The sequence below is a fragment of the Neophocaena asiaeorientalis genome, unplaced genomic scaffold, assembly GCF_003031525.2.
Source record: "Neophocaena asiaeorientalis asiaeorientalis breed wild unplaced genomic scaffold, Neophocaena_asiaeorientalis_V1.1 scaffold169, whole genome shotgun sequence".
Classification (NCBI taxonomy): Eukaryota; Metazoa; Chordata; class Mammalia; order Artiodactyla; family Phocoenidae; genus Neophocaena; species Neophocaena asiaeorientalis.
Window position 1 is genome coordinate 2,993,304 of NW_020172187.1, and position 26,459 is coordinate 3,019,762.

Below are 26,459 nucleotides of genomic sequence, written 5' to 3' on the forward strand. Positions count from 1 at the left end.
TTTTTTTTTTTTTTTTTGTTGTTGTCCCTCTTGCACTCTTGGTGAGAATGTAAATTGATACAGCCACTATGGAGAACAGTATGGAAATTCCTTAAAATACTATAAATAGAACTACCCTATAACCCAGCAATCACACTACTGGGTATGTACCCTAAGAAAACCATAATTCTAAAAGAGTCATGTACCACAATGTTCATTGCAGTTCTATTTCCAATAGCTAGAACATGGAAGCAGCCTAAGTGTCCATCGACAGATGAATGGATAAAACAGATGTGGCACATATACACAACGGAATATTATTCCACCATATAAAGAAACAAAATTGAGTTATTTGTAGTGAGTTGGATGGACCGAGAGTCTGTCATACAGAGTGAAGTAAGTCAGGAAGAGAAAAACAAATTAGTAGGCTAACACATATATATGGAATCTAATAAAAAGAATGGTTCTGAAGAATGTAGGTGTAGGACAGGAATAAAGACGCAGACATAGAGAATGGCCTTGAGGACACGGGGAGGGGGAAAGGTAAGCTGGGACGAAGTGAGAGAGTGGCATGGACATATATACACTACCAAACGTAAAATAGATAGCTAGTGGGAAGCAGCCGCATATCACAGGGAGATCAGCTTGAGTATTATATTATATTTATAAATGTAAATAAAATATTCTAAATATTATCATAAATATTAATATTTTGAACTTTAAAGCTTAAAACTGACATGGAATAAATGTGACTATGAATATTGTTATTCTTTTAAATATATGGTTCTAAGTTCCTCTCACAGATTGTTTTCCTAACCCTTGGACCACCAAGAATATCAGAATTTAGCAATAGAGTAAAATAAAAAGAAAAAAATAAATGTTTTTGTTGTTTCCCAGGTTCATTTATTTGTTTTATGTTTTTTATTACTCATCAAAGCTCAATTTACTGATTAAATCATGGGGTAATGTGTTACTATAAAAGCCGGGAAAAATGTAGAACTGCACTTAAGAGGGGAAAGTAAATTTTAGTTTATGAAAGGTTTGCATATGTATAAAATATATTTTTTTAAGCATGTGAATATTTTTTTTTTTGCCTTTCTGTACTCTTTTCCTATAATGCATTCTTCCCTGAAAGTGTTTTTAAATAGGATAACGAGCCCACCAGTGTGGGCTAATTGAAGATTCATCTGCTAGAAATCAGAGAATTAGACCTAATAAATCTCTGGGTGGCCCCTCCAGCAACAACTCCAAAGCACAGATTATAGCCTAAATGCTTTATAAAGGATCTAGATTGACAGGATGTACTACAGTTCTTTATTCTTTATGCATATTATTGCTGAATTGTCCTCACCAATAACTAGACAAATGGGATTGCTTAGTGATGAGAGTCCTACAGGGTTGTGCCCTGTTTTTTTGTTTGTTTGCTTGTTTTGTATTTTTTATTGGAGTACAGTTGATTAAAAATATTGTTTTACTTTCAGGTGTACAGCAAAGTGATTCAGTTATACATATATTTATTCTTCTTCAGATTTTTTCTCATATAGGTTATCACAGAATATTCAGTAGAGTTCCTTGTACTATACTGTGGGTTGATTTGTTTTAAAAGTCTTCTCTTAATCTGAAAAGGTAAATTGACAAATAAACTGTTTCAGAAATTTTCAAGTTAAAGAACACATTTCAACATGTTCTGAACTTACCACAACAAGTGTTTGTTTTGATTTAGGGACGAGGCCTAAACAATCTTTATTTAAAAATTTGGCAGGGGACTGGGAAACAACTTAGTTCATCAGGTGAAGAACGTAAATGAATTCAAAGTAAGTCAATTTGGATTATTTACAAAGAAAACACAAAAATTTCTTCTAAAACAACCTTTAATTAAAAAGTTTGCTATCTCAGGGAGCTCCAAACATAGAGTTACTGCCTGTATCTCAATCTGGTCCCCACTGGTGCACTGAGACTTCATCCCCATGGCCCATAGGTGTTGGTGTGGGTGCACCTGTGGACTCAGGTGCTCAGGTTGTGAGAAGCCCCAATTCCTATCTCAGGGCACCGACTATTATTATTTGCTGCACTATTAGCCCTTTATATACCAAACGATGTACTCTACTCTCTCTTCTGCCAGTATGTACACCAGATAAGGGCAGAAATTTTGTTTGGTTCCCTGATATTCCTTAGGTTTCCAGAAAAGTGCCTGGCATAGAGCAGGCACTCAATAAAAGCATGTTGAATAAAAGAATGAATGGATGAAAATGTTGAGAAGCACTCACTTCATTTCTAGGTGTAAACTTTTATTTTCTGCTTAGTGAAGTCCCTGTAACATTACTTGTAAAGCATGTTTTGTGGTGTCGAACTTCTTTACCTTTTGTTTATTTGTAAAACTTTTTATCCTTCAAATTTGAATGACAACCTTGCCAGGTAGAGAATTCTTTTATGTAGGTTTTTTCTTTTTATCACTTTAAATATACAGTTCCACTCACTTCTGTGCAGCAGTTCCTGCTGAAAATTCAGCTGATAGTACTCTTGATGTTATTCCAGATGTCTTTTAAACTGTCCTCATCTTTTATTATTTTTTCCTTTTTATACTCAGCTTAAGTGATTTCTACACTATATATTCTAGTTCACTGATCTGTTCTTCTTTGTCTTCTACTCTGCTGTTGATTCCTTCCAGTTTAATTTTTTATTTACTCATTGTTCTTCAGTTCTGCTTGGTTCTTCTTTATATTTTCTGTTCGTTGAACTTCTCACTGTGTTCATCCATTCTCTTCTTGAACTTGTTTAGCAACTTTATGATCATTATCTTGAACCCTTCGAGTAGATTGTTTAGCGCCACTTTGCTTAACTCTTCTTCCGAGTTTTCATCGTGTCTCCTTCTTTTGGAACATATTCATCTGTTGTCTACTTCTCTATGTTTATTTGTATTAGGTAATTTGGTTATTTTTCCCAGTTTTGGAGAAGTGGTGTTATGTAGAAGGCATTCTATGGGGCCCGGCAGCACACTCTTCTCTGGTCACAAGACCTATATGATCTAGGGGTGCCCCTTATGTAGGCTAAGTGGCCCCTTCTTCTGTGGTGAGGCCTACTGATGTGAGCACAGTGGTAGGTGGGGCTGGGACCCCACACATTTTGCTGCTAGGTGCTGCCTTGTGCTGATGCTGCCAGTCTGTTTGTGGGTGGGGCTGCAGAGCAGCATGACAGGCAGTAATCCCAGAGATTCCAGGGCTTGTGCTGGCCCTGTGTCCTGGGGCAGTTGGCGGCAAGGCTTAGGGCTGGCGCTGCTCTGCTGGTAGCTGGGTCCAAGTTCCGGGGTAGCTGGCTATGGGGCCTGGGGGGTCCCATGGCAGGTCCCAGCCTGCTGGTGGGAGATGCTGGTTTCTGCCTTGGCTGGCAGTGTGTTCTTAGGGTCCTGAGGCCAGTCCCACTCTGCTTCTTGGCAATTCTGAGTCCCCAAGGGGTTTACTGGGAGTCCTTGGGAGCCTGGGACTGGCGTCAGCCTGCTGGTTGGTGGGTAGGTCCCCACATGTCTAGCTGCTTGGGCTGGGTGGTACAGAGACTGGTGCCAACAGGCTGGTGGGTAAGAAAGTCCCCGGCACTAATGGGCTAGAGGGAGGATTCCAAAATAGTGTTTACCAATACCAATGTTCTCGTGGTAGAATAAGCTCTCAAGAATGGGCTTCTCTGGTTGCGCAGTGGTTGAGAGTCCGCCTGATGTTGCAGGCGACACGCGTTCGCGCTCTGGTCTGGGAAGATACCACATGCCGCAGGGCAGCTGGGCCCGTGAGCCATGGCCAATGAGCCTGCGCATCCGGAGCCTGTGCTCCACAGCGGGAGAGACCACAACAGTGAGAGGCCCGCGTACCGCAAAACAAACAAACAACCCAAAAAAGAATGGCTACTGCCAGCATCTGTTCCCCCAGGAGAAATCCCCGTTGCCCCCTAGAGTCACTCCAAGATCAGCAAGTGTGTCTGCCCCAGGCTTCTTTCAAATGGAGTGTGTGAGGTTTTGTGTACACCCTTTGAGAGCAAAGTCTCTTTTCTACAGCCCTCCAGCTCTCCTGTATGCAATCCCTGCAAATGTTTGGGAGCTAGCCTTCCCAAGCTCGGAAGCCAGATGTGAGGCTTGGACCCAAGTTCGGAAGCCAGATGTGAGGCTTGGATCCCTTGTTCCTTGGGTTGAACCTCTGCAATTGTGATTATCTTCCTGTTTGTGGGTCGACTACCTGCAGGTGTACAACTTGACTATACCACGTTTCTGTCCTTCTTACCTATATTCTTATGGTTCCTTCTTTATGTCTTTAGGTGTGGGAAATATTTCCTGCTAGCCTTCAGGTCCTTCTCATCAATAGTTGCTCTGTAAATAGTTATAATTTGGGTGTGCCTGTGGAAGGAAGTGAGCTCAGGGTCTTTCTACTCCACCCTCTCAGCCACTCCCCTAAAGATATTTAGTCTTTTATTTCCGGTCCTTTAAATTGGTCATTTCATTTTAAACCTGAATGGCTGCTTGTTTAGATTTCAAAAGCAATAGACATTTTAGAAGTCTTTTACATTTGGGGTAAAACAAGATGTACAAAAGAATACAATTTATGTTGCCTTTAGATAAATTGCTGAAAACAGGCCAAATTATTTCAAGTTAACAGTTATAATCTGGCACAGAGCAGCATGCAGGTGACCTATCCCACAGAGTCAGTACCTTTCTTTATAGCACTGCATCCCTGGGCACATGCATTTCCTATTGAAGGCTGAGTTAGCAAATCAATCTATACTGCCATTTGCCTACAGACAGCTTTTTGCCTTTCAGGGCACCAGCCCCTTCAGCCAGTGTTATGCACAATCTGATTCTTTTTTGTCAAGTCACACTTCTATCCCTCTCCCAATGCTGTGATGCCTGTGTAATTTTTATTGTGGTTTAGTTCACTGCCTTGAAATTGTTTTCCATTTCACCTAAATTTACAAATGTCTCTGTGTGATTGGTGTTCACAGTTGAAAGAACATAAATTGTTCCCATTTTACACAGGTGATATGTGAACAGATTTCCCTGAGTTCTTTGAAAGAAAGGCAGTATGCTAGAAATCAAATAATCGTTATTTATCTGTTTCTAGAAGCTGTGGCCTAAAATAACTATCCCATTTTGTGTACTCTTGCCACAACAAAACCAATCTTCATAAGGTCAAATGATATTTAACCTATTTAATATTCTTATCATATTTCATAATTTTCCTAGGAGGTAAGTGTTATTTTGTCAAACTTAAACATATACATTTAATAGAAATTCACATATTCATTTTAATTCAGAAAATGTAAGGTTGAACTTGTAAGAAGCCAAAATTACAGATCATTTTAAATAAACATTTCATAGTCTAGAAAAAATGCTGAGCTTACTCTGTTGTTTCAGCATAAAGACTAGATTCCGGGAGTTTCTAGCTTAACTAACTTACCTATAGCATATCTCATTGATGGAGAATTTTACTAAAGCAGAAATGAAATAAGTTCAATATTCCTAAGTCATTTCTATCAGTACCGTTGTGTCAGATCACATATGAGCTGTCATTTCCCATTCTTTCAGCTCCTCATTTATACCTTACAGGGTGATATGGGCAATCTTGGAATTTTTCTATGAGTGATATCCTGCCCACATATGTTGTTGGGCATGCCGTGTCTTTACTAGTATAGTAATTTCCATTGTTCATTTATTTGGTTGAGAGATGATACTTGCGGAGTATAGAATATTTTCATAAAATACTTGTTATTTCTGTATATTTTTGGACACTGTGGATAAACAGAGGGAAGTAGATTTGATAGCTTTAATCATTATTTTAGTGCTTAAACCCATATACGTAATTTATTCTGAGCCCATTCATACTATGAATTTTAATTAATCAGTTGCCTATATTTTACAAAGGTTAATTTGATATATCAAAAATATATAATTAGAGAAATCTGAATGAACACAGAATTGTTGATGTTATGAATGGTTATAAACACCAGGGACAACTTTTCCATCAGACACAGTAAGCATAGTTGCCTAAGGCTTACCCATGGTAATTTTACAAGCCTGTGAAAATGTTTTAATTTTAATTTATTTTTAAAACCAAAGGAAAAATATGTATAATGAATATTAGTATAATAATGCATACAGCCTGGATTATATTTAATATATAATATATAATTATATTATGATATAATGTATATTACCTATATGTATAGCAATCTATATGTATATCTATCTCTATCTATCTATATATAGAGAAAGAGAGCGAGAGACCCACAAAAGCAAAAGTATCTGAGGTCAACAAAAGTCGTAATGAGGCCCTAAGAAACACATGAAGCTATATGACAAAGGCCACTATATTTAGTATTTTATTAATCACCTCATTTATGTTCATTCTCATCTTTGCTGCTGCTTTGGATATTGTGGTCCCTCATTCACATTACGTACAAATGATCCTATTGGATCTATCTGCCACTTTCCCCTAAACTGGAACTTTAGTGAAAGTTCATACAACCTACTAAGGAATATCATTTAGTCAAGGTTGGCACCAATAATGCAATCCGTCTATGTATGGGCATCCCACACATAGCTCTTCTGTTATCATAGGCAGAATCACATTCACATTTGCTATGATGCTCTCAAGTAAATGTACCACCATAGCAGAAAGACACTCGCATGATAACTATCACCACTTCTATGCACAAATACCGTGAACTCTCTTTATATGAAACCCCAAGGTCCCAAAGTCGTCCCATTAACTAGTATCTCTTTTGACTGTAGGAACTGTGGCCTCTGCTGGCAGGTGTCCTAGTGTGTCTGGTCCTTGTGTTTCAGCATAAGAGGACCTGCTGTGTCTGGCCTGAATGGAGATAGCACAGGGTTTTGTCTCTTTTAAACTGGTCTGCAACTTACTTTGAACTTGTTCTTTTTCTGTTTTGTTTGTTTGCTGTTTTTCCTTGATTTGTTTTCTTTCATGGTAAACATTTATTTTCCTTCAAAGAGGCACAGAAAATAATAATATTTGTTTTTCATCATTAGATTTATTCAGGCGTGACCATCCTACTCAGCACCTTGGGAGTGATTTCAACATCAGAGCACTTTACAAATATTAGGTAATGATAATGAACCAACTGTGATTCTGGAAGGAGCCTAGCCAGGGATAAGGTGGTACTCCATCATTTCCAGTATATGCATCTGCCATTTTTAAGCTTCTTTAACGTAAAAGAAAGGGTTCAATAACTTAGACATGATGAATTTTATTTGTGCTGATTTTGCTCTATTTTATTCTCTTATGTGCTTTAATGAGGCAGTATTTTTTACTGATGTCATATTGATACTGCAGGGAAGCACTGAGCAGAACTGGTCCTGAGAAACTTGTGAATGTGCTCCGCAGTGAGACCCCTGCCATGGCCACTCATTTCTTCTAATAAAATAGAGGCGCAAGTGACATACATCTATGAAATGACAGCCAAGAAATATGGGATTTTCTTTCAAAATAATTAACAGTGTTACTACACTTCTCTGACTTACAAAGGTCAAGTCTATCTTGAATCAGGAATATTTTTTATTGTGACAATATTTAGACTGGTATATTTCAACTCCAATTCCAAATATATTATGTTATTATAATTACTATTATAAATGTATATCAAACCATATGTATAATATTTTAATAATACAGATATTATATATACATAATAATGCAATAGATTCTCTCCCCAAAAATGAGTTGGGGTTTTAAGCTGCTTATTCTTGGTACACTGCCTTTTTGCATTTTCCTTAGGCACATCTTGTCTCAGTCTCACAACAGTTTAAGAGATGTATATTATAAATAAAATTTTGAAAATTTAACTCACTGCATAATTAAGATAGTTGCATACACAGAAGCTATTAATTTTCTATGGTTGCTGTTGCAAATTGCCACAAACTTAGTGATTTAAAACAACACAAATTTATTATCTTACTGATCTCTACCTCAGATGTAAGAAAAGAGCCTCAGTGGGCTAATCAAAACGTTGGCAGGGCTGCATTCCTTCTGGAGGCTCTAAGAGATAAACCCCTTTCTTCTTCTTTCCTGTTTCGAGAGACCATCCACATTCTTTTTCTGCCGGTTCTCTTCTTTCATCCTTAAAGCCAAGAATGGTGGTTTGAGTTTGTACATTGCATCACTCTGACCTCCTCTTCTGTCTCCTTCTTCTACTTTTAAGGGCCCTTGTGATTATATTGAATCCCCAGAAAATCAAGGCTATTACCTTTCTTTTAAGGTCATCCTATTAGAACTTTAATTTTATCTGCAACCTTAAATACTCCTTGTTATGTATATTCATGTATATTTAATTTACAGTACTGGGGGATTAGTATGTAAACATATTTAGAGGCCACTATTCTGACTACCACAGAGATGTATTGTAAAGTGTTTTCCTTGGACAAACTAAGGATACTGAGAATCTCAATTAAGCATATATTTTGGATATACCCTTGAATTTGTTTACAATACAAACCTGTTTTTACAGAAATAGAGGAGAGATGAACAAAACAACTTTTAACTTTTTAAAGCTAATATTGTAAATATTGTATCCATAAAAAGTTTATGAATTAAGATAATACTTCACTTCCATTAAATTATGTAGTTTATATGATGATGGACACACTATTAACATTGTTCCCAGTCAAGATTATTATCTTTCAATAGAACTGAGGCCAGAATAAAAGAAATTCCTAGAACCAAGTACATGTAAATTGAGGAACCTGTGAAATATTTGATTGACCTTCTATAGTGTTTCAAATAAGATTGATACATATCTATTTATATTTACTTTTTACTAGGGTTAATTTTTAGAATTGTTAAAACATTTATTTCAAGAGTATCAAGTAGGGGGAGTGGGCAAGATGACACTTTCTGAAGAAAAGTTCTAGAAGAAAACATAGGCAATACACTCTTTGACATCAGTCTCAGCAATATTTTTTTAGAACTATCTCCTTAGGCAAGGGCAACCAAAACAAATACACAAATGGGACTACATCAGACTAAAAAGCTTTTGTTCAGTGAAGGAAGCTGTCAACAAAACGTTGCCTACTGAATTGGAAAACATATTTGTAAACAATATAGGGATTAATATTGGTACATTATAATAATAAGGGTTTAATATCTAAAATATAAAAAGTACTCATACAACTCCATATCAAAGGAACAAATAACCTCATTAAAAAGTCGGCAGAGGATCTGAATAGACATTTTTCCAGAGATGACATATAGATGGCCAACAGACACATGAAAAGATGCTCATCATCACTGATCATCAGGGAATGCAAATCAAGATCAGAAAGTGATATTACCTCACACCTGTCAGAATTGCTATTATCAAAAAGACCACAAATAACAAATGTTAGAGAGAATGTGGATAAAAGGGAACACTCATACCTTGTTGGTTGGAATGTAAATTGGTGAAGCAACAATGGAGAACAATATGGAGGATCCTCAAAAATTAAAAATAGAACTACTGTATGATTCAGCAATTCCACTCCTGGGTATTTATCTGAAGAAAATGAAAACAGAAATTTGAAAAGATATACACATCCCAATGTTTGTTGCCATACTATTTACAGCAGTCAAGATATGGAAGCCACCTAAGTGCCATCAACAGACAAATGGATAAAGATTATGTGTGTGTGTGTGTGTGTGTGTGTGTGTGTGTGTGTGTGTACACAATGGAACATTACTCAGGCATAAAAGGAGTAAAAATTTGCCATTTTCAACAACATGAGTGGACCTAGAGGGTACTTTGCTAAATAAAATAAGTCAAACAGAGAAAGACAAATACTGTACGAGTTCACATTTATGTGGATCTAAAAAACAAAACAAATGCATGCACATAACAAAACAGAAACAGAGTCATAGATGATACAGAGAATAAACAGGTAGCTGCCAGAGAGAAGGGTGATGGGTGGATGAGAGAAATTGGTGAGGGAGATTGAGGAACAAACTTCTAGTAGAAAATAGATGAGTCACAGGTATGAAAATGTACATTGTGGGGAATATAGTCAATAACAATATATCTTTGTATGGTGACATATAGTAACTAGACTTATTGAGGTGATCATTTTGAAATGAATAGAAATATTGAATCACTATGCTATGTACCAGGAGCTAACATGGTGTTGTAGACCAATTATACTTCAAAAAGAAACAAACAAACAAATTCATAGAAAAAGAGATCAGATTTGTGGTTATCAGAGATGGGAGGTTGGGGAAAGTGGATTGGATGTAGGTGGTCAAAGGTACAAACTTCCAGTTATAAGATAAATGAGTACTAGGGATGTAATGCACAACATGATAAATATAATTAACAGTACTGTATGTTACATATAAAAGTTAATAAGAGAGTCAATCCTAAGACGGTGTTGTAGACCAATTACACTTCAAAAAGAAACAAACAAACAAATTCATAGAAAAAGCGATCAGATTTGTGGTTATCAGAGATGGGAGGTTGGGGAAAGTGGATTGGATGTAGGTGGTCAAAGGTACAAACTTCCAGTTATAAGATAAATGAGTACTAAGGATGTAATGCACAACATGATAAATATAATTAACAGTACTGTATGTTACATATAAAAGTTAATGAGAGTCAATCCTAAGTTTTCTTTAAAAAAAAGAAATCTTAAAGTCTGAAAAGACAGAGTACGAAATTAAATTTGATTATGATTTTACATGAAGATATTTAAAAGTATAAAATTCTAATTATAAAATTAGAATTAATCCTGCAAATAAATACAAAAAGTCATTGTTACTATAAGGGTAGTAAGATGAGAAGATAGAAAGTACGTAGTTTTATTTACTTTCAAGTGACTTCAAATAAATGTCAAAGCCAAAAATTAATTTGTGAAGAATAAAATTTGCAATAACTTTACATGAATACATTCATTCCCAACAGGTCTGCAAAATAAATGGTAACCATCAATATCAAATTGTTTCTTAAATTTGCAAAAGCTCTTCCTGACTAGACATATCTCTTGACTGACTAAGGAGACTTTGTTCTTTCAAACTGAATGTTTCTTTTTTTTAAGTCGTATTCTCTTTACTCAGACTTCAAAGTATGGGGAGTTGCATTTATTTAACCTATTTAACTGACAATACTGTATAAAATACGTAGCAAGCACAAAATAGCAACTGAATAAGCCCTCACTCCCCAACAGAATTGAAAGTTGCATGAAAGAGTTGGAACTATTTCTACTTTGGCAAGAAATGTCTGTCACTCTGGCTATACTATTATTTTCTTTCCCATTCTATGTCTTTACAATAACATGTTGACATGAGTCACTTTTACCAGTAGCAATTGAAGCTAGAATGTATTGAAAAACAATTTGTATGTTATTTTAATATTTGACATAAAAACTATAAGTTGAAATCTAGAAATTGTTGTATTACCTTTATTTTTTGATCCTATACTCTCCCCCATCCTTTTCTGATGGCTTCATCCCTTGTTTGAAGATATTAAATTTTAATAAAATAGATAAACAGAAAACTATCCCAAGCAATCATATGTAGTCTATTTGTAAATTGAGTATTGCATGGAATTTTGTGTTGCTCAGGATAAGTGTGATGCAATTCTAATGTATAAAGAATATATTTAAACGACATTTTAAAAGAATTTGAAAGTTTAATGTGGCCATATTGCTGCTCTCCAAACATTAGTATACCATCCCAAATACTGCCACTGTTTATTGCCTATTGGAATCTGCTCAACCCTGAAGGTGAGATGTTCTTACTGTAAATGCTAAGGCAGTTCTTCAGATGTGGGGGAAAAAAAAGAGGACTACTTGTCTCAACATACTTTCAATATAAACAAACTTGGATTCGGGGGGAAAATATATCTGATGGATCTGATATCATTAAGAAGTGTTAGACGATGTCAAAATTTAAAGTTTCATGAGACAAACAAACACTCCCATTACTAATTTTTTACCCATTTAGTAAAAAATGCCTTCAGGTGCTGTGCTACCACAGTTGCCACCCTAACTTGGATTGTCTTAACAACACTCTTTTAGAAGATGTAAGTGGTTTTCATGAAAAGTCATGTTTCAAGTAGAGTTATGTGTATGAATTTGTAATGATCCTTAATTTTTAGTGAATTCTATCACCTCACTTCCAAAGTACCTTTGCACCATTTCATCTATGTCATAATTTTATTCTGAATCCCTCCCTCCTGTGTTGTATCACTGTGCAGAGTTCAGTCCCCAAAGTAATGAGCTGGACTAAGTAGCCTTAGTTACAACTATGAAGCTGCTAGTAACCCACATACAGTGTAAAATCACCAAGTCTCCTAAGACATACCACATTCTCCCACTTATCATCCTAACATACCTTGCTCTGGATTTCTGCATGCTTGAAGAGTATTTCATTTTTCTCCAGAAATCCCACAACAAGGGAAAATAGTGAATCCCCATATGAACTGTGTTTTTTCTTCTATCTTACTTTCACAAATTGCCAGAAACCCAACTCATATCTTTAAAGTACATCATAAATTTTTCCTATGAGTTTTGTTGAAATAAAGTTCTCTCAAAAGAAGAATTTCAGGAAGGAAGTTGATAGATAATAAGTTACCCACTGCATCTCTAATAATCAATTAACACATAGGGTATAGCCAATATCTAAGGTAAAAAAATGTATTTAATTACCTACTGTAACACCAGAAAGCAAGCTAATATTACACCTAAGTTTCTGTTATAGGAATTGTAGAGGATTAACACAGGAAGGGAAATAATTTGTGAGGTGCTTTGAATCAACAAACTTAATCCTGACAAAAGCCTAAAATGCAGATATAAAATACACCATTTTTAAAAATGAGAATATTGGTGTTCAGAGTGGATATTGAAGGCATAGTAAAACTGAAAATTCTTTTAAATTCCTATTTCCTATGAAAATTTTTTATCAGATTCAATATTAAAATCCAGAAGATGCATTCATTGGTAATGTTAAATGAACAACATTAAACTAGCCTTCAGTAAAATTCCCTTGCTTGGGTCTACAATTTTGTCTAGATTTGCTGTACCCAAAATGCAGTGCCATTCACCTAAGAAAATATGAAATGAGCCAAAACAGAGCCTAACAATATAACAGAGCCTAGCACTCATGTGACAGCACCCATGCTTCTTTGAAATTAAAATTAAGGAGGGTATATACTAGAAACAGAGAAGAAAGACTTGAAGAACTTTATTTCTAGTGTTGATTCCATCAAGAGGATATTTTGTGAGCAGAACAAGTCAATTAAACTGCAATAATTTATGTTTTCAAGTTTGTAGAACAAGTGTAATAAGATAGATGTTTCTTAAATGTCTCTCAGCTCAGCTCTCTACAATTTGATGCTGCTCTGAAACTAGGATTTCAGAGCTGGTGGCATGGCTCTCATAGAAATTCTGGAATACGCCAGGCTGACCACACTGACTGTGCAATCTACTTGCAGAAATCTTAGTCCAAAGATTGTGTAGAGTCTCTGTTTGACCCGAGGACAATGTCTCAAGAGCTGCTGTACTCTACTTTATCTTCAGCATAATTGTTTACTTCCCTGATATAATTTCTGTACTATTTTTAATAACTGAATCTGAAGAAATTGAATTATTCTAAGGAGGAATAATAAGTTGTCTTGGTATAACCTTTTCATTATGACAAGAGATTTTATGAAGCCAAGAGTAATTACTAGAGTTGCCTCTTTATTGATAACTCCAGACAGATGAGAGTTTTACTGGGCATTAAAAGCTTAAGAGTTTTTATTTGAGGAGATTTTGATAGATTGAAGCTGTTAAGTACATGTTTTTTGTCAAACTATTTTGAAGTACCAAAAAAATAGAAGATTGGTAGTCAAGTGGTATGTAAACCAAGATGATTATGATGATGATGATGGCGATGATGATGATGTTTAATACAAATGCTTTAACTGAGTAAAGGATGTTCATATGATTTCAATTATTTTAAACAACAATTACATTGATACATGGTAATTTAAGAATTGTGAAGATAAAATGAATATATCAAAATGATTTATAAATTGCCCACAATTTGAAAATCTGGCGACTGTTAATATTTTGTTAGATGTCTACTTTTATTCACATATAAAATAAAGTGTTGCATTAACATAGATTTAACATTTGAAATTATAAATAGTTGATTTATCTGTTTCCCTACATCTTTTACAAACTTTTCATCATATTGTAATAACAGAGTATTTAGGACTTGGGGAGTTTTATTGATGGTTTAGAATATATAAACTCTTTGGTGGCTTTTGATTTATCAAGCCAAGTCATTTTCCAGAATTTTTTTGCATATGTTCATTCCCAGAGACTGAATGACCAAACTAACACCATCATTAAGTATTATTTTCCTTTGTTGTTTTCTAATTTGATTTGAAAAATACGTGTTATTATTTTACTTTTGATTCTATTTCTATTTATTATTAAAATTGTTGTTTTTATCACATAGTTTTTGCTGCTATTTTAAATTTAAAATCAGGGTTTATGCATTTTTTTCACAGGTTTGATATTGTTGTTGTTGTTACTTTGACTCGTAATGTTTCACGTGGTCTTATTTTATCCACTTATTTAGAGTCATTTATAACATGCTGTGCTGGAAGCATTTCAACTAAATCTGAAAGGCCATCCAGTCTACCAGAAGATTGTGGACTCTAGTCAAATTATCTCGGTATTTTCAGTATATGAATCAGCTGAAGTATAATCACTGCTTGAGCCTCAATAATAGATGCATTGTATTTCAGCTTCTAAATATTTGTAGGGGGTGAAGGTGAGTTATGGTGCAGTCATTGCTTGAGAAAATTTTGTTTTAGTTATTAGCTACAGCAAAAAAGTCCAGCTACACTTTTTTACAAATCTTCCTCTTTTTTTTAGTGTTTTCAACTGTATAACACACATTTCTCAAAAGTATGAAGAATATAAAATAGTTAGAAAATATAATAGATATGAAATAGTATAAGAAAAAGAAGCACATTTATAATAGTTTCAAATATATGAAATAAAAAAGAAAAAATCTAAACAAGAAATGTGTCATAACTGGATTAAATAAACACAAAATTTTTTAAAGTCTATAATGAAGAATTGTATGAACAGAGGAAAATACCATATTCCCCCAAATTACTTTGGTATAGCAAAGACTATACTTTCAAACATTTTTATTAATATGCTGAAGTTACTAAGAAAATACTTTGGAAATTGAAAACACTTGAAAACAGATATGGAAGTATAAGCAAAACAAATTGTTAAAAAAATTTTGGAGACAAAGGATAATGCATCCTGAAAAGCTTATAATATTTAATGAGAATTTTTTAAACATAATAAATGCACAATCAAAATATACAAATACTATAACAAACTTGAACCTATAGAACCTATGTTCAGTAATCTCAGAAAGATGCTCAGAATAAGAAAACATAGTATTACAGTAAGGAGATAAGACATAATTATTTAATACATGCTCATGGAACAACTAATTATATAGAAAAATAGTACTCTTTATCTCCCAACATTTAACAATTAAATTAAAAAAAATTAAAATTTTAAGTGTAAGTGTAAAAGAATAAAGGACAGAAGGAAATATTGTTGAATAGTTATGATCTGAGACTTAAGGAAAATTGCTTACGAAGTATAAAAGCAGGAGAAGAAACTGGAAAAGTTGGATATAACTCACTATATAAAATCACAATATATATGTACCACAAAAAGAGAACCATAAAATACTGACACTAACAAATACTTAAGATGTCATTTAAAATATAAATGGGTGTGTATTTTCATAATGTACAGGGAAAATATTCTAAACGTCATAAAATACAAAATCATAAAAGGAAAAATGTGCTAATGCAATTACACAAAAATACAAAATATCTGTATGGAAACAGATTAAAAGTCAATAGTATATACTTTATTAATAGACAACTTAAAACAAATAATATCATTTGGATGAGGTTTCAAATTTTACAAAATAATTTCATAATCATATATTCACTTAATTCTCAAAATAAGAATTACTTGTTCCCAATTAATAGATGAAAAATTGAGGCCCGAGTTGTTGAAATAATTTACTTATTTTTCACATAGTGTGCAAGTGGTAGAGAAACTTAAATCCCAGTATTTTATCTGGACAAAAACTGGAAGCTAACATAGACAATTAAGACTCTTGTTGTAAGTGATAAATGTATGGGTTATTACTTCAATATATTTTAAATTTTATTTTAAATAAAATATTACATAAAAGAAAAAAGTTTTCTTTTGAATCTTGGCACCCTTCACTAAAACATTTTGCCATTTCTGCACCTATCTCTTATTTTCACGTGGGTGGTCAACATAAATTGCCTATTCCATCTAATAGATTTTTCAGGAAAGCAGTCTCAGGGAGCAGAGTCCCTCATCCAATCCTACATGACTCTACAGCTTTCTGGTTTAGAGATGAGGTGCACGGTAACCAGAACAACTGCCCTAAACTTCTTTAGTAACCAGCATGAGTAGCTAAGTGTGCATATGCCCTGTGTGTATGTTCATAAGTTCTATAGAGACTAGTTTGGCATCTGTTCATTGACTCAGCTAAGTTTGTCTATTTTATTAAATAAGGGTGGTCTCTCACACAAAACTTTCCCCTCCATGTCATCCTTCATTATTGATACTGTTCATCACACATAGATTATACTCAAGTCTCCTTGTCAAAATCTCCACCTTCATAAATAATCTCATTTTTATAATCTCAAATATGGATGATCTGGTACGTGATCATCCATATTTGCTCCTTATTTGTAATTCCAGTGAGAAATTGTTTACCAATTCACTGCCTAGTCAATCACACCCATAAACAATGTTCTTCTCATTCTTTTTATTTTTTTAAATTTATTTATTTTTATTTATATATTTTTGGCTGCATTGGGTCTTCGTTGCTACATGCAGGCTTTCTCTAGTTACCGGGAGCGGGAGCTTCTCTTCCTTGTGGGCCCTGGGCTTCTTATAGCAGTGGCTTCTCTTGTTGCAGAGCATGGGCTCTAGGCACGTGGGCTTTGGTAGTTGTGGCATGTGGGCTCAGTAGTTGTGGCTCGCAGACTCAGTAGTTGTGGCACACAGGATTAGGTGCTCTGTGGCATGTGAGATCTTCCTGGAACAGGGCTCAAACCTGTGTCCCCTGCATTGGCAGACAGATTCCTAACCACTGTGCCCCCAGGGAAGCCCTTTCTCTTTCTTTATTTTTCTTCATTTTCATTTTTTTCTTTTTATTCTTTTTGAGACCTCCATTAATTACAAGGTTTTCCAACCTTTCTCTTCTTCCTCATACCAGTTAAATATATGTTCTGTTCAAATGTCTTTCCTTGCTCTTCTTTTTTCCATTTTTATCTGGATTACCCTGTCTATTTTGTAACTTTAATTATAACCTGTATGGTGTGTAGTAGTTGATGCTATAAACTAAACCCATATCATGCTCTTACTTTACTATTGCATTTCCAAAATCTTGATAATCCCTTTTAGCTGAATATTCTATCAATGCTTTCAATTCAGCATGCCCCAAATCAATCAATACCTGTTGAAAAAATCAACTCAATCAATATCTTACCTTAAACCAGCTCCTCATGTTTTATTTTAACATATGGTTTGGAGTAAAACCATTCTTCTCATTCTCTCTTTAAAGATATCTCAATGTTACTTTTACAAAAAATAAAAGTGAATTATTTCATTAAATGGCTTTTCATTGTACTGGCTGGCTTTTGTAAAACTAATGAATCTCTCCATGCAGATAAACTTTAGAAATGCTGTTTATTTGGATTTATACCCATGGACAAAAAATAAACCTACATTAAGAAAAAGTAGATGTCATATTGTTGATATTAAACAACGCTTGAACTTTTAAAATTCTGCAAAGTTAACAAAACATCTGTCACTGCTTGGTTGCTAAGTAGGATACAAGTGTGCTCTTTATTGAATATGTCATTGATTATAATACTTACATTGTAGTTTCTTTTGAAAAGTTTCAGTGCTCACTTTTTATACATAGTGCTCCACTTAGATGATCAGAAACAATTATACATATTAGTCAAGACTACAGAACATAGAAAAAAATGTTTGCTAAGAAGAAAATCAGTTCTTTTCTCTGCTTTTTAAATTCAACAGATGAAACTTTAGAAGATCAAATTATCTTATAAACTGTCTTTTAAGAGATTTTGTTATTTGTATGATCCATGACCCTTTTCAAATTATGTTGACACATCAGTTAACTTTAAAAGATCATAAAATGTCAATTGTTAAGTTTGACAAATGTGGGTGACTCTGTTCTGGTCATAAAGCTTTCTTAAATTTGTAGAATGTAAAAAAAAAATTCGTTGGCAATTTCAATTTTGAAGGTGAACAGAGGAATGACAATTATTTTTGAAATTTTATTTTTAGAATCATTTACAATCCATTTTGTGCCTAGTATAATGGGACAAAAAGGGGACATATTTACAGACAGTGAGGGACAGTGGGAAGTCTCCTATTTACAGCTGCATAAATCTAATGTGAGCATATTTTACATAGAGTTCTATCCTCTTTCTATATAGAAACAGATGTGGATTTGCCATCTGTCTGTTGCGCGGTGGGTTTTAGCATTTAAAAATCAGCCAAACTTTGTTCCTTTAATAGCATTTTCTGTTTTGCAGCTTTTATTCTTTTGTATTGTGTGTGGGTATGTACTATTTCCCATATTATTATCCAATCTCTATGAAATCAGGGTCCATATGTTATCCTTAAGAAGAGTGCTTTGTATACATTGTAATTCTCAAGGGTATAGTTAAGGGTATGGATAAAATGTTAGTTAAAATCTTTTTATCTGTCAGTATAATTATAACACATTGCTTTAAGTTTTGACCTCATCATGCAACTGAATTTCAAGCAAATTTTAACTATTATTTTAATTGCAAGATAATTAAGTCAAGAGTGTAATACAAAAGTTTTGTTCATGCAAACTGATTTATATAAATTTATCAATAGAAGATTAACCTTTATTTCATGTCTGCCAATGTTAAATCTGCAGGCAACATTCATTAATGTCTTTAATAAAATTTAAAAAATGCTAACCTGGTATTGTTTATTTTCTCATTTATATTTCTAATCATTGCATTTTTATAATTGCTTCAAATAGATTTTTATATAAAAATTTATTTTAGAGGATATAATATTTTAATAAATATATAGATGTCAAGGAAGAATTATTGGTGTTCAATAGTATGTGGTATTTTTTGCAACACTTGATGAGTCTCCTGTTCTATCTTGATTTATATTCTATTTTTCTGATTTGTATTTTGGAGAGTGAAGTAACTAGAGTAACTAGAAGTTCTCCCTGTTTCATTAACTGATGCTAAATATTTTGTAGTTCTACAGAACATCATCTTTTCCAGGAAGCATGTTCCAGAAGAATCAGAGACATGAAAAAAATCAATGAAGCTTAATATTTTTTATAATATAACAAGCAGTAAGACTATCACAGCAGCAAAGTATTTTAAGATAGGATGAGATTATCTATTCTAGCCTATAAACTAACATGATAAAATCTGCAAGAATCCTGGCAAGCAAATTTCTCTCTGCTCCTTTATTATTCTCATCATAAATCTGAAAATTATTGTGGGGGTAATTTCAATTCAAATTAATATCCCTTATATAAAACCATAAAGTTTTCTTTTTTTGGCTTTAGGACTTACACTGCTTTCTTAAACAAAACAACACACAAATTTGATCTTTTGACCACATTGTATTTTTTATGTTCTCATAACATATGTAATACATTCTGTGTCTTCTAAGTCATCATGGTGATATTAAAGACTTTATACTCTTTTAACATAATTCAGTATCAAAATGTTTTCAATAAGTCTTGTTTGGCATACTTTTTTTTGCTCTTTGGCTGCACCACAAGGCTTGCAGGATCTTAGTTCCCTGACCAGGGATCAAACCCAGGCCTCATCAGTGAAGTCCCAGAATCCTAACCACTAGACCCCCAGGGAATTCCCTGTTAGGCATCCTTTTAAGATAGACCTCTGAAGGTCACTATCACCTACCTCACCCATATATTCTTTAATTTCTCCTAAATAAATATTTAAAGACCAAAATTGGAAACAGTATTTTAGATGTGGTCTGATCTGCGTAGTTGATGACAGAAAATTATTCTTCTTTGTAATAAAGGGGTGGTCAGTGACAAACCTCTGAGATTCAACATATAAGGTATGTTGTAAAATGCTGTGCATTTTGTAAAATGCTGTGACTGTATTTAATCAATTATGTTGTTCAATTGACTAAAGAAAGTATTATTTTTTGCCCTTATGATCTGTTCAGCTATATCCTTCTCTATTTGATTGCCACATTAGAAATATAAAATAATGCATGTTTTAATAGACATGTAGAATATCTTAAGGCTTAAGGAAAATGTAAGCATTATACATGTTATTTTAGCAACTCAAAGATAACTAGTATTAAAATGTAGGTGTGACCTTCTAGTTTATTTTCTCCTTTTCAAGTAGTAGAATGGTCAATAGTATAGGCTTTGGGAATCTCCAAATAATAGTTTTTAGTTAATATGTATGTATGTATGTATTCATTCATTCATTCATTTATTCGCTTACTTTTTAATTGAAGTATAGTTAAAATTCTTTTTAGCATCTGCCCCTTACATCTGCTCCTTTGTGTAAGTTTAGGACTGAAAACTCAGAATTGCACTGGAAAAGAATTTCAGAGTGGTTAGTGAGTGTATCTTTTCTGTATCAGCTAATTTCAAGCAGGGTTTCCAAGGCACTAACATTCTTATTTTTAAAAGGCTGAGGCTGGACAAAGATTTCCTATAACTCAATTTAGCTTCTGTGAGTTAACAGACAGATTTACCTTAGGATTATTTTAGTAAAAACCACAACATTCCAACAAGTAAATTATCAACTCAGTTGTGGTATTTAATGTGAAATTCCACGACTATTGGTGTTTTACGTGAGAGCAAGATAGTTCATTAAAAGTCAGTTTGCCCTTTGCTTCGTCTATAAGATTTATGTCAAAAGGTAAACTGATCTTTGGTGATTATGACTGATTTCTATCAACATATAGCTTCTGATACTATATTACTATGTTCCAAGTTGATACAATTCTGTTAGTGCACAATGTTCATAGTGTATAATACTTCTTTGTAAAGCAAATGTGAAGTAAATTAAAACAACTTTTTATCTGAATAATATTTTAAAAATCATTGAATAACTTTTCTCTAAATCTTTTAAAAAATACTTGCAGTCATGTATAAAATTACAGTCTCAAGAAATATTTTTAAAGGAAAATATTTAAATTTGATTTGGTGGAATTTTTTAGATTTTAAACTTTCATGAACAATGCATCTATGAATGAGGACAAATTATTTCTTTCAGTTTTGCCCTGGTGGGGTTGGTGGTGAGTTTTGCTTTTTTTTTTTTTCCATGCATATGACACTGTTTCTTTTTTAGTACCAGAAATTTCCTCATGCAAAACTAAGGTAATATACTTCAGTGCTGGGCTTCACCAAATATATACAAATACACATCCAGCATTGTAGAGTTTTATATTTGGAATACTTTCTGTTTCTGCTTGACTCCATTATCATGGATAACATACCAGACTTTGTGATGAATAACTTGAAATTAAAGCATTAAAAATGGAAAAGTTAAGTTTTAGTCCCCAAAGAAGATCAGTTATTAATACAAGAATTATTTTATATTGCATGGTTATCATGAAGATTATTTAACGGGTTAGCTATGGATAATCCACAATTATATTTTATGTACTTTTCTGCAAAGAGGGAGGATATAAACTGTAAAGGCAATTAGAAAAGGGCTTAAGAGCCAATAACTATGAAATCAGTGATATCTCAGTAGTGTTTTTGAGAAACTGGTTTGGTCTGGATTGCTAATTCTACACATACTTTCCTGAAGCTGCCTAGAACTGTTTCAGACCACAGGTTGAAGTAACAAATAATTAGTGACATTGCCTTGTAAATTTCACAGGCTGCAGGGGTCCTACTAAGTTTTTAATTAGAATTATGACTAAATTATTCATTGTCTTTGGGAATTTTCCTGAGGAGGGAGCATAGTTGAAACTTGCACAAGATAAGAGAGATTTGCTACTTAATATATTGAAATCATTGGAAAAATTATGGGAGGAGATTTTATCATTTGGTGAATTTCATTGTCTTAAAATTCATTCCTCATTTCTGACACAATTATTAGCTACACAAAAGTTATTTTTTTTTTAAATAAATGATAATAGAAAATCTATGAATACTTTTGTCCCTAGTTTCTTGTGATAAATGTCTTACAGATTTCTATAGCCTTGCTACTTTTTGGTAAGTCCTCCATTCTGTTGCTTTATTCTCTTGGTCGCATGTATTAAAATGTAGCTCTGTAGTTCCTCAGATTACCACTATTTTTATAGTGTTTAAATGAGAGGAAATAGGCCACTTTTAGCATATTGAAACTATTTTGGGTTTATATTGATACATTTTGGTAATATTGTAGCAATACATCTTGTAGTTATTTTCTGATCTTTTTAATTGGTAGATTCCAGTTTATTAAACTGTCCTATTCATAGAAATTATAAGAAATTCTTAGAACTTTCATTCACTACCTAAAGTCATAGAATTTAACATCAGGCAATTATTTCACTGTATGATTAAGTCCCCTTTTGGTCCTATGCAGTTTAGTACTTTAAAAATTGGTTTCCTTTATTCTAGATGATAATAAGCCCCATACACCTTTCATTGTAGGGTTACAATTCGTTTCTACTTTACAACTGATTCTGGGAGTGTGAGTATGTATATGTGTGTGTTATAAGTTTATAAAAATCTAACCTTTCACAGTGGGGTTCTTTGGTAATTGACTCATTTAGCTGTTCTCTAATCTGAGTCACTCATATTAGGAAAATGTTCCTGTAATTATTTTATAGCACCATCATTGTCTTGTTACAAAAATAGTTCTTGCAGGTAAAAGGAGGTTTCCTATTTTTAGAAGATTGCACTAAAATGATGTTTGCTTTTTCTCTTCCATTTCCCTGCATACAATTCAAGCCAATACACATTGTATCTGGAATTTTTCTTTCCACAGCTAAGGCTTATTATATTTCATTTAATCTATTTTGAATATTAATAGCACCAAAGCTAGTTGTTCCAACTATTTTGTGACACAGTTTAGTGAAGAATTTGTAAAAGTGTAACAGGAATCAGGAAAATAGGAATAAATGTACTCAAAATTTGAGAAACGTTGTAGAGTGTGAAATACTCTACATGGGTTTGTTGTCTTTATAAAGTCACAATTTGTCTTAAAATATTCCGTGAATGCTTATGTTATTTTTTGTTGCTATTAACTGAAAATAGTTGTTTTAATGATGGTAAGAAGTAGCCATAGTTGAAAGACACACCTCATGATGGCTGATTTACTAGGAATCTGGAAGAGGGAATACTCAAGAGAGGTAAATTTATACTCTGTTTTCTGATTTTTCTCATGCTTTCTATTAAAATTTAAACATTAGAAATGGAATATAATAAATACATTTATATTTGTAAACACTTTAAGAATAATAGTTAAATATTCACACAAAATATGTACCATTGCCATTAACTAAAACTATCATCAAATTTTCTTATGCACTGTGTACAACATGGAGCTTATACTTAATTAGACACTTAATTAGACACTATGATGCAGATATAGTGTACTTGCCCAGTTCCTGAGCACTTCCAATCTGATTTCAGCAAGAATAAGATCATTGACTAGTTAAAAATATTAGACTATATTTCTTCTCTGTATAAGAACAGATTCATTATAGATAATAATTGAAAGATCATATATGAATTAACCAAAAATCCTTTCTTCTTAAACTCAATTTCATAGCAATTAGATATACTCAGGCATAGATTTATGTTCAGTGACGTTTATTTCAGGAATAATTGTAAAGACAAAAACGGCACTGAAATATCTATCAAGAAGGCTATAGTTGAATAAACAGTGAGGCATGCACATCATAGGCTACTATGCAGACATGTTAAAAATAAAGGTTTGGATCAGGATATGATCAACTCAGCAGGATAGATTGTTATGTGAGAAGCAAGCTGCAGTAGGTAGCATGATACTATTCTTATGAAACTGAAATTGGGATAGTTTCACTTCCACCAGAGAAAGTCACATTTTAGGAATAAGGGGCTGCTTGTAGATCACCTTTCTTTAGAACACCTCAAAAGGTTGAAAAAAAATTAAATATGTTTTAAAACAAATGAGAGGTAAAATGGCAGTGTTTTTCACCGAACCAAAGTATGGAAGAGGACGGATATCCAGAGTGATAAGCCATGGTGTTCACTTGATACATCTGCCAATTTTGAACAAGTTGCTCGTAAGGTTAAGAAACTAAACAGCACTTCAGACAGCCTCAGAGGACTGAGGGAAAAGCCACCATCTGGCACTGAATAAAGGAGGTTGCACAATAAACTTCTTTGTTTACATGGGCTGAAACCGCAAAGGGACCACGACTTAAGAGAAACAGCGACTTGGAAATAGATAAGACTATAGATAGACAATGATTATGGGCCCATTTTAAAGTATCTCAAATGTTGAAATTAGATTCTGGTGATACTGGACTACTACTGAGTTGAATGGACTTGAAGAAGCAAACATGTGAAATTGGAAGAAAGATAACTTCATCTCATGCCTCACATAATTTCTACAAACAATTTTAAAAATAATATAACAGGTTCATAAATAACCATAGACATAAAGAAAACAGACAACTTGAGAAAAGTATGCTTTTTCTGTTCAAGGGAATAATGGCAAGATGAAGAAGCGATAAGAAAACTGAGTAAAATTTCTAAAATTGAGAAAAAGTAATAAGTGAAAAACTGACTATAGAACTATAACACTAAATGAAACAGATGAAGGAAGAGGTAATATGTAATATAGAATGAAGCTCAAACAGTTGAATGAGTTGGGAAATACACATATATTGTGAGATATATAAGGATAAAATAATGTGTAACAAGCAGGTATTTGGATTCCCAAAAGGAAGGGTGTAGAAGCAATATTAGGAGAGATAATGAACAAAAATTGTGCCAAAAGGTTCCACAACCCCAAATCAGTTTCAAGAAGTCCTTAACACCGGAGGCAAGATTTAAAATATCCGCATTTATCTCTATTCCTCTATCTCTTTACCTATCTATGTATCTCTGTGTCTATGTATCTACAGCCTGTGTCTATTGATTCCCCTATTTATATTCCCCTCAACATTTCACAGCAAAAGTACTGAAAACTAACAAGGAAATGAAATCTATGTAACTTTTTTTCTTAAGATATAATTCACATACCATAATATTCACTCTTCTAAAGTGTACAATAAAATCATTTAGAGTAAATTCACAATGTCATGAATTCTTCATTACTATTTAATTCCAGAACATGTTCATTACTCCCGATTTTTCTTCCCTTCAACCTCTGGTAACCACTGATCTATTTTCTATCTCTAACGATTTACCCATTCTGGATATTTCATATAAATGAAACCATAAAATATGTGATCTTTTGTGTCGGGCATTTTTCACGTAGAATAATGTTCTCAAGATTCATTTGTGTTGTAGTATGTATCAATAGTTCAATCATTTTTATTCTTGAAAAATATTCCATTGCATGTATATACCACATTTGTTTATTCATTCCTCAATTACTTTGGGCTATGGACATTCATGTATAAGTTTTGTGTAGATATGTCTTTATTTTCCTTTGATATATTCCTAGAAATGAAATTGGAATGATAATGACATTTGAATTTTATGTAATTTCCATGTGTCAGAAATGGTATTCTATTTTTATTTTTTCTTCAACTATTTAAAAATGTAAAACTAATTCTTAGCTCATGGACAGTAGTAAAATTGACAGCAAGTAGACTTTGGCCCATGTGCCATACTGTGCCAATCTTTACTCTGTCTTCCTGGAGAGAATAACTGCACTGCAACTCCTCTTAAGCAGCAAAACCATGCCTTCTACATTGGCTTCACCCCACTGTATACCTGCCTACATCTTCCTTCTTTAAGGGTAACAAAAATATTTCCAATTTTAAGTTTTTAAAATAGAAAGATTGAATTTTAATGTTTGCACATGGGAAACATATGAGTAATTTTAATTATCTGTTTAATTTCATTGTAGAGTCTATACTTTTATGAAAAAATGGTAATTCAGCCTTGTTTTAGCTCTTTTTTATAGTTAAAGTATGTTATGTTAATGGAAATATTTTAAACTCTACAAAACATATGTATTCAAAAGAAAAGTGTTTATTATCTGTTATAAAAATGAATTTTAAAATGGATAGGAAGAAATAAAAACTGATAAAAGCAGTTGAAATTAACTAAAAATAGAATAAATACAGAAAAATACTCAAATAATGGAGACTCCAAGAAGTACAAAATGAGGTATGGAACTCAGAGTTGAGAAACAGGAATGAGAATTTT

The 26,459-nt window shown here is 33.3% G+C and overlaps 1 protein-coding gene across 1 annotated transcript in view; it reads left to right on the plus strand.

Annotated features, from left to right (window-relative positions):
* The window catches only part of EYS (EGF-like photoreceptor maintenance factor), a 1,631,219-nt gene that overhangs the window by 223,327 nt on the left and 1,381,433 nt on the right, over nucleotides 1-26,459 (plus strand). The window contains 1 exon segment of the mRNA XM_024761621.1: nucleotides 21,144-21,153. Within this exon segment, the coding sequence (XP_024617389.1) occupies nucleotides 21,144-21,153 (10 nt within the window).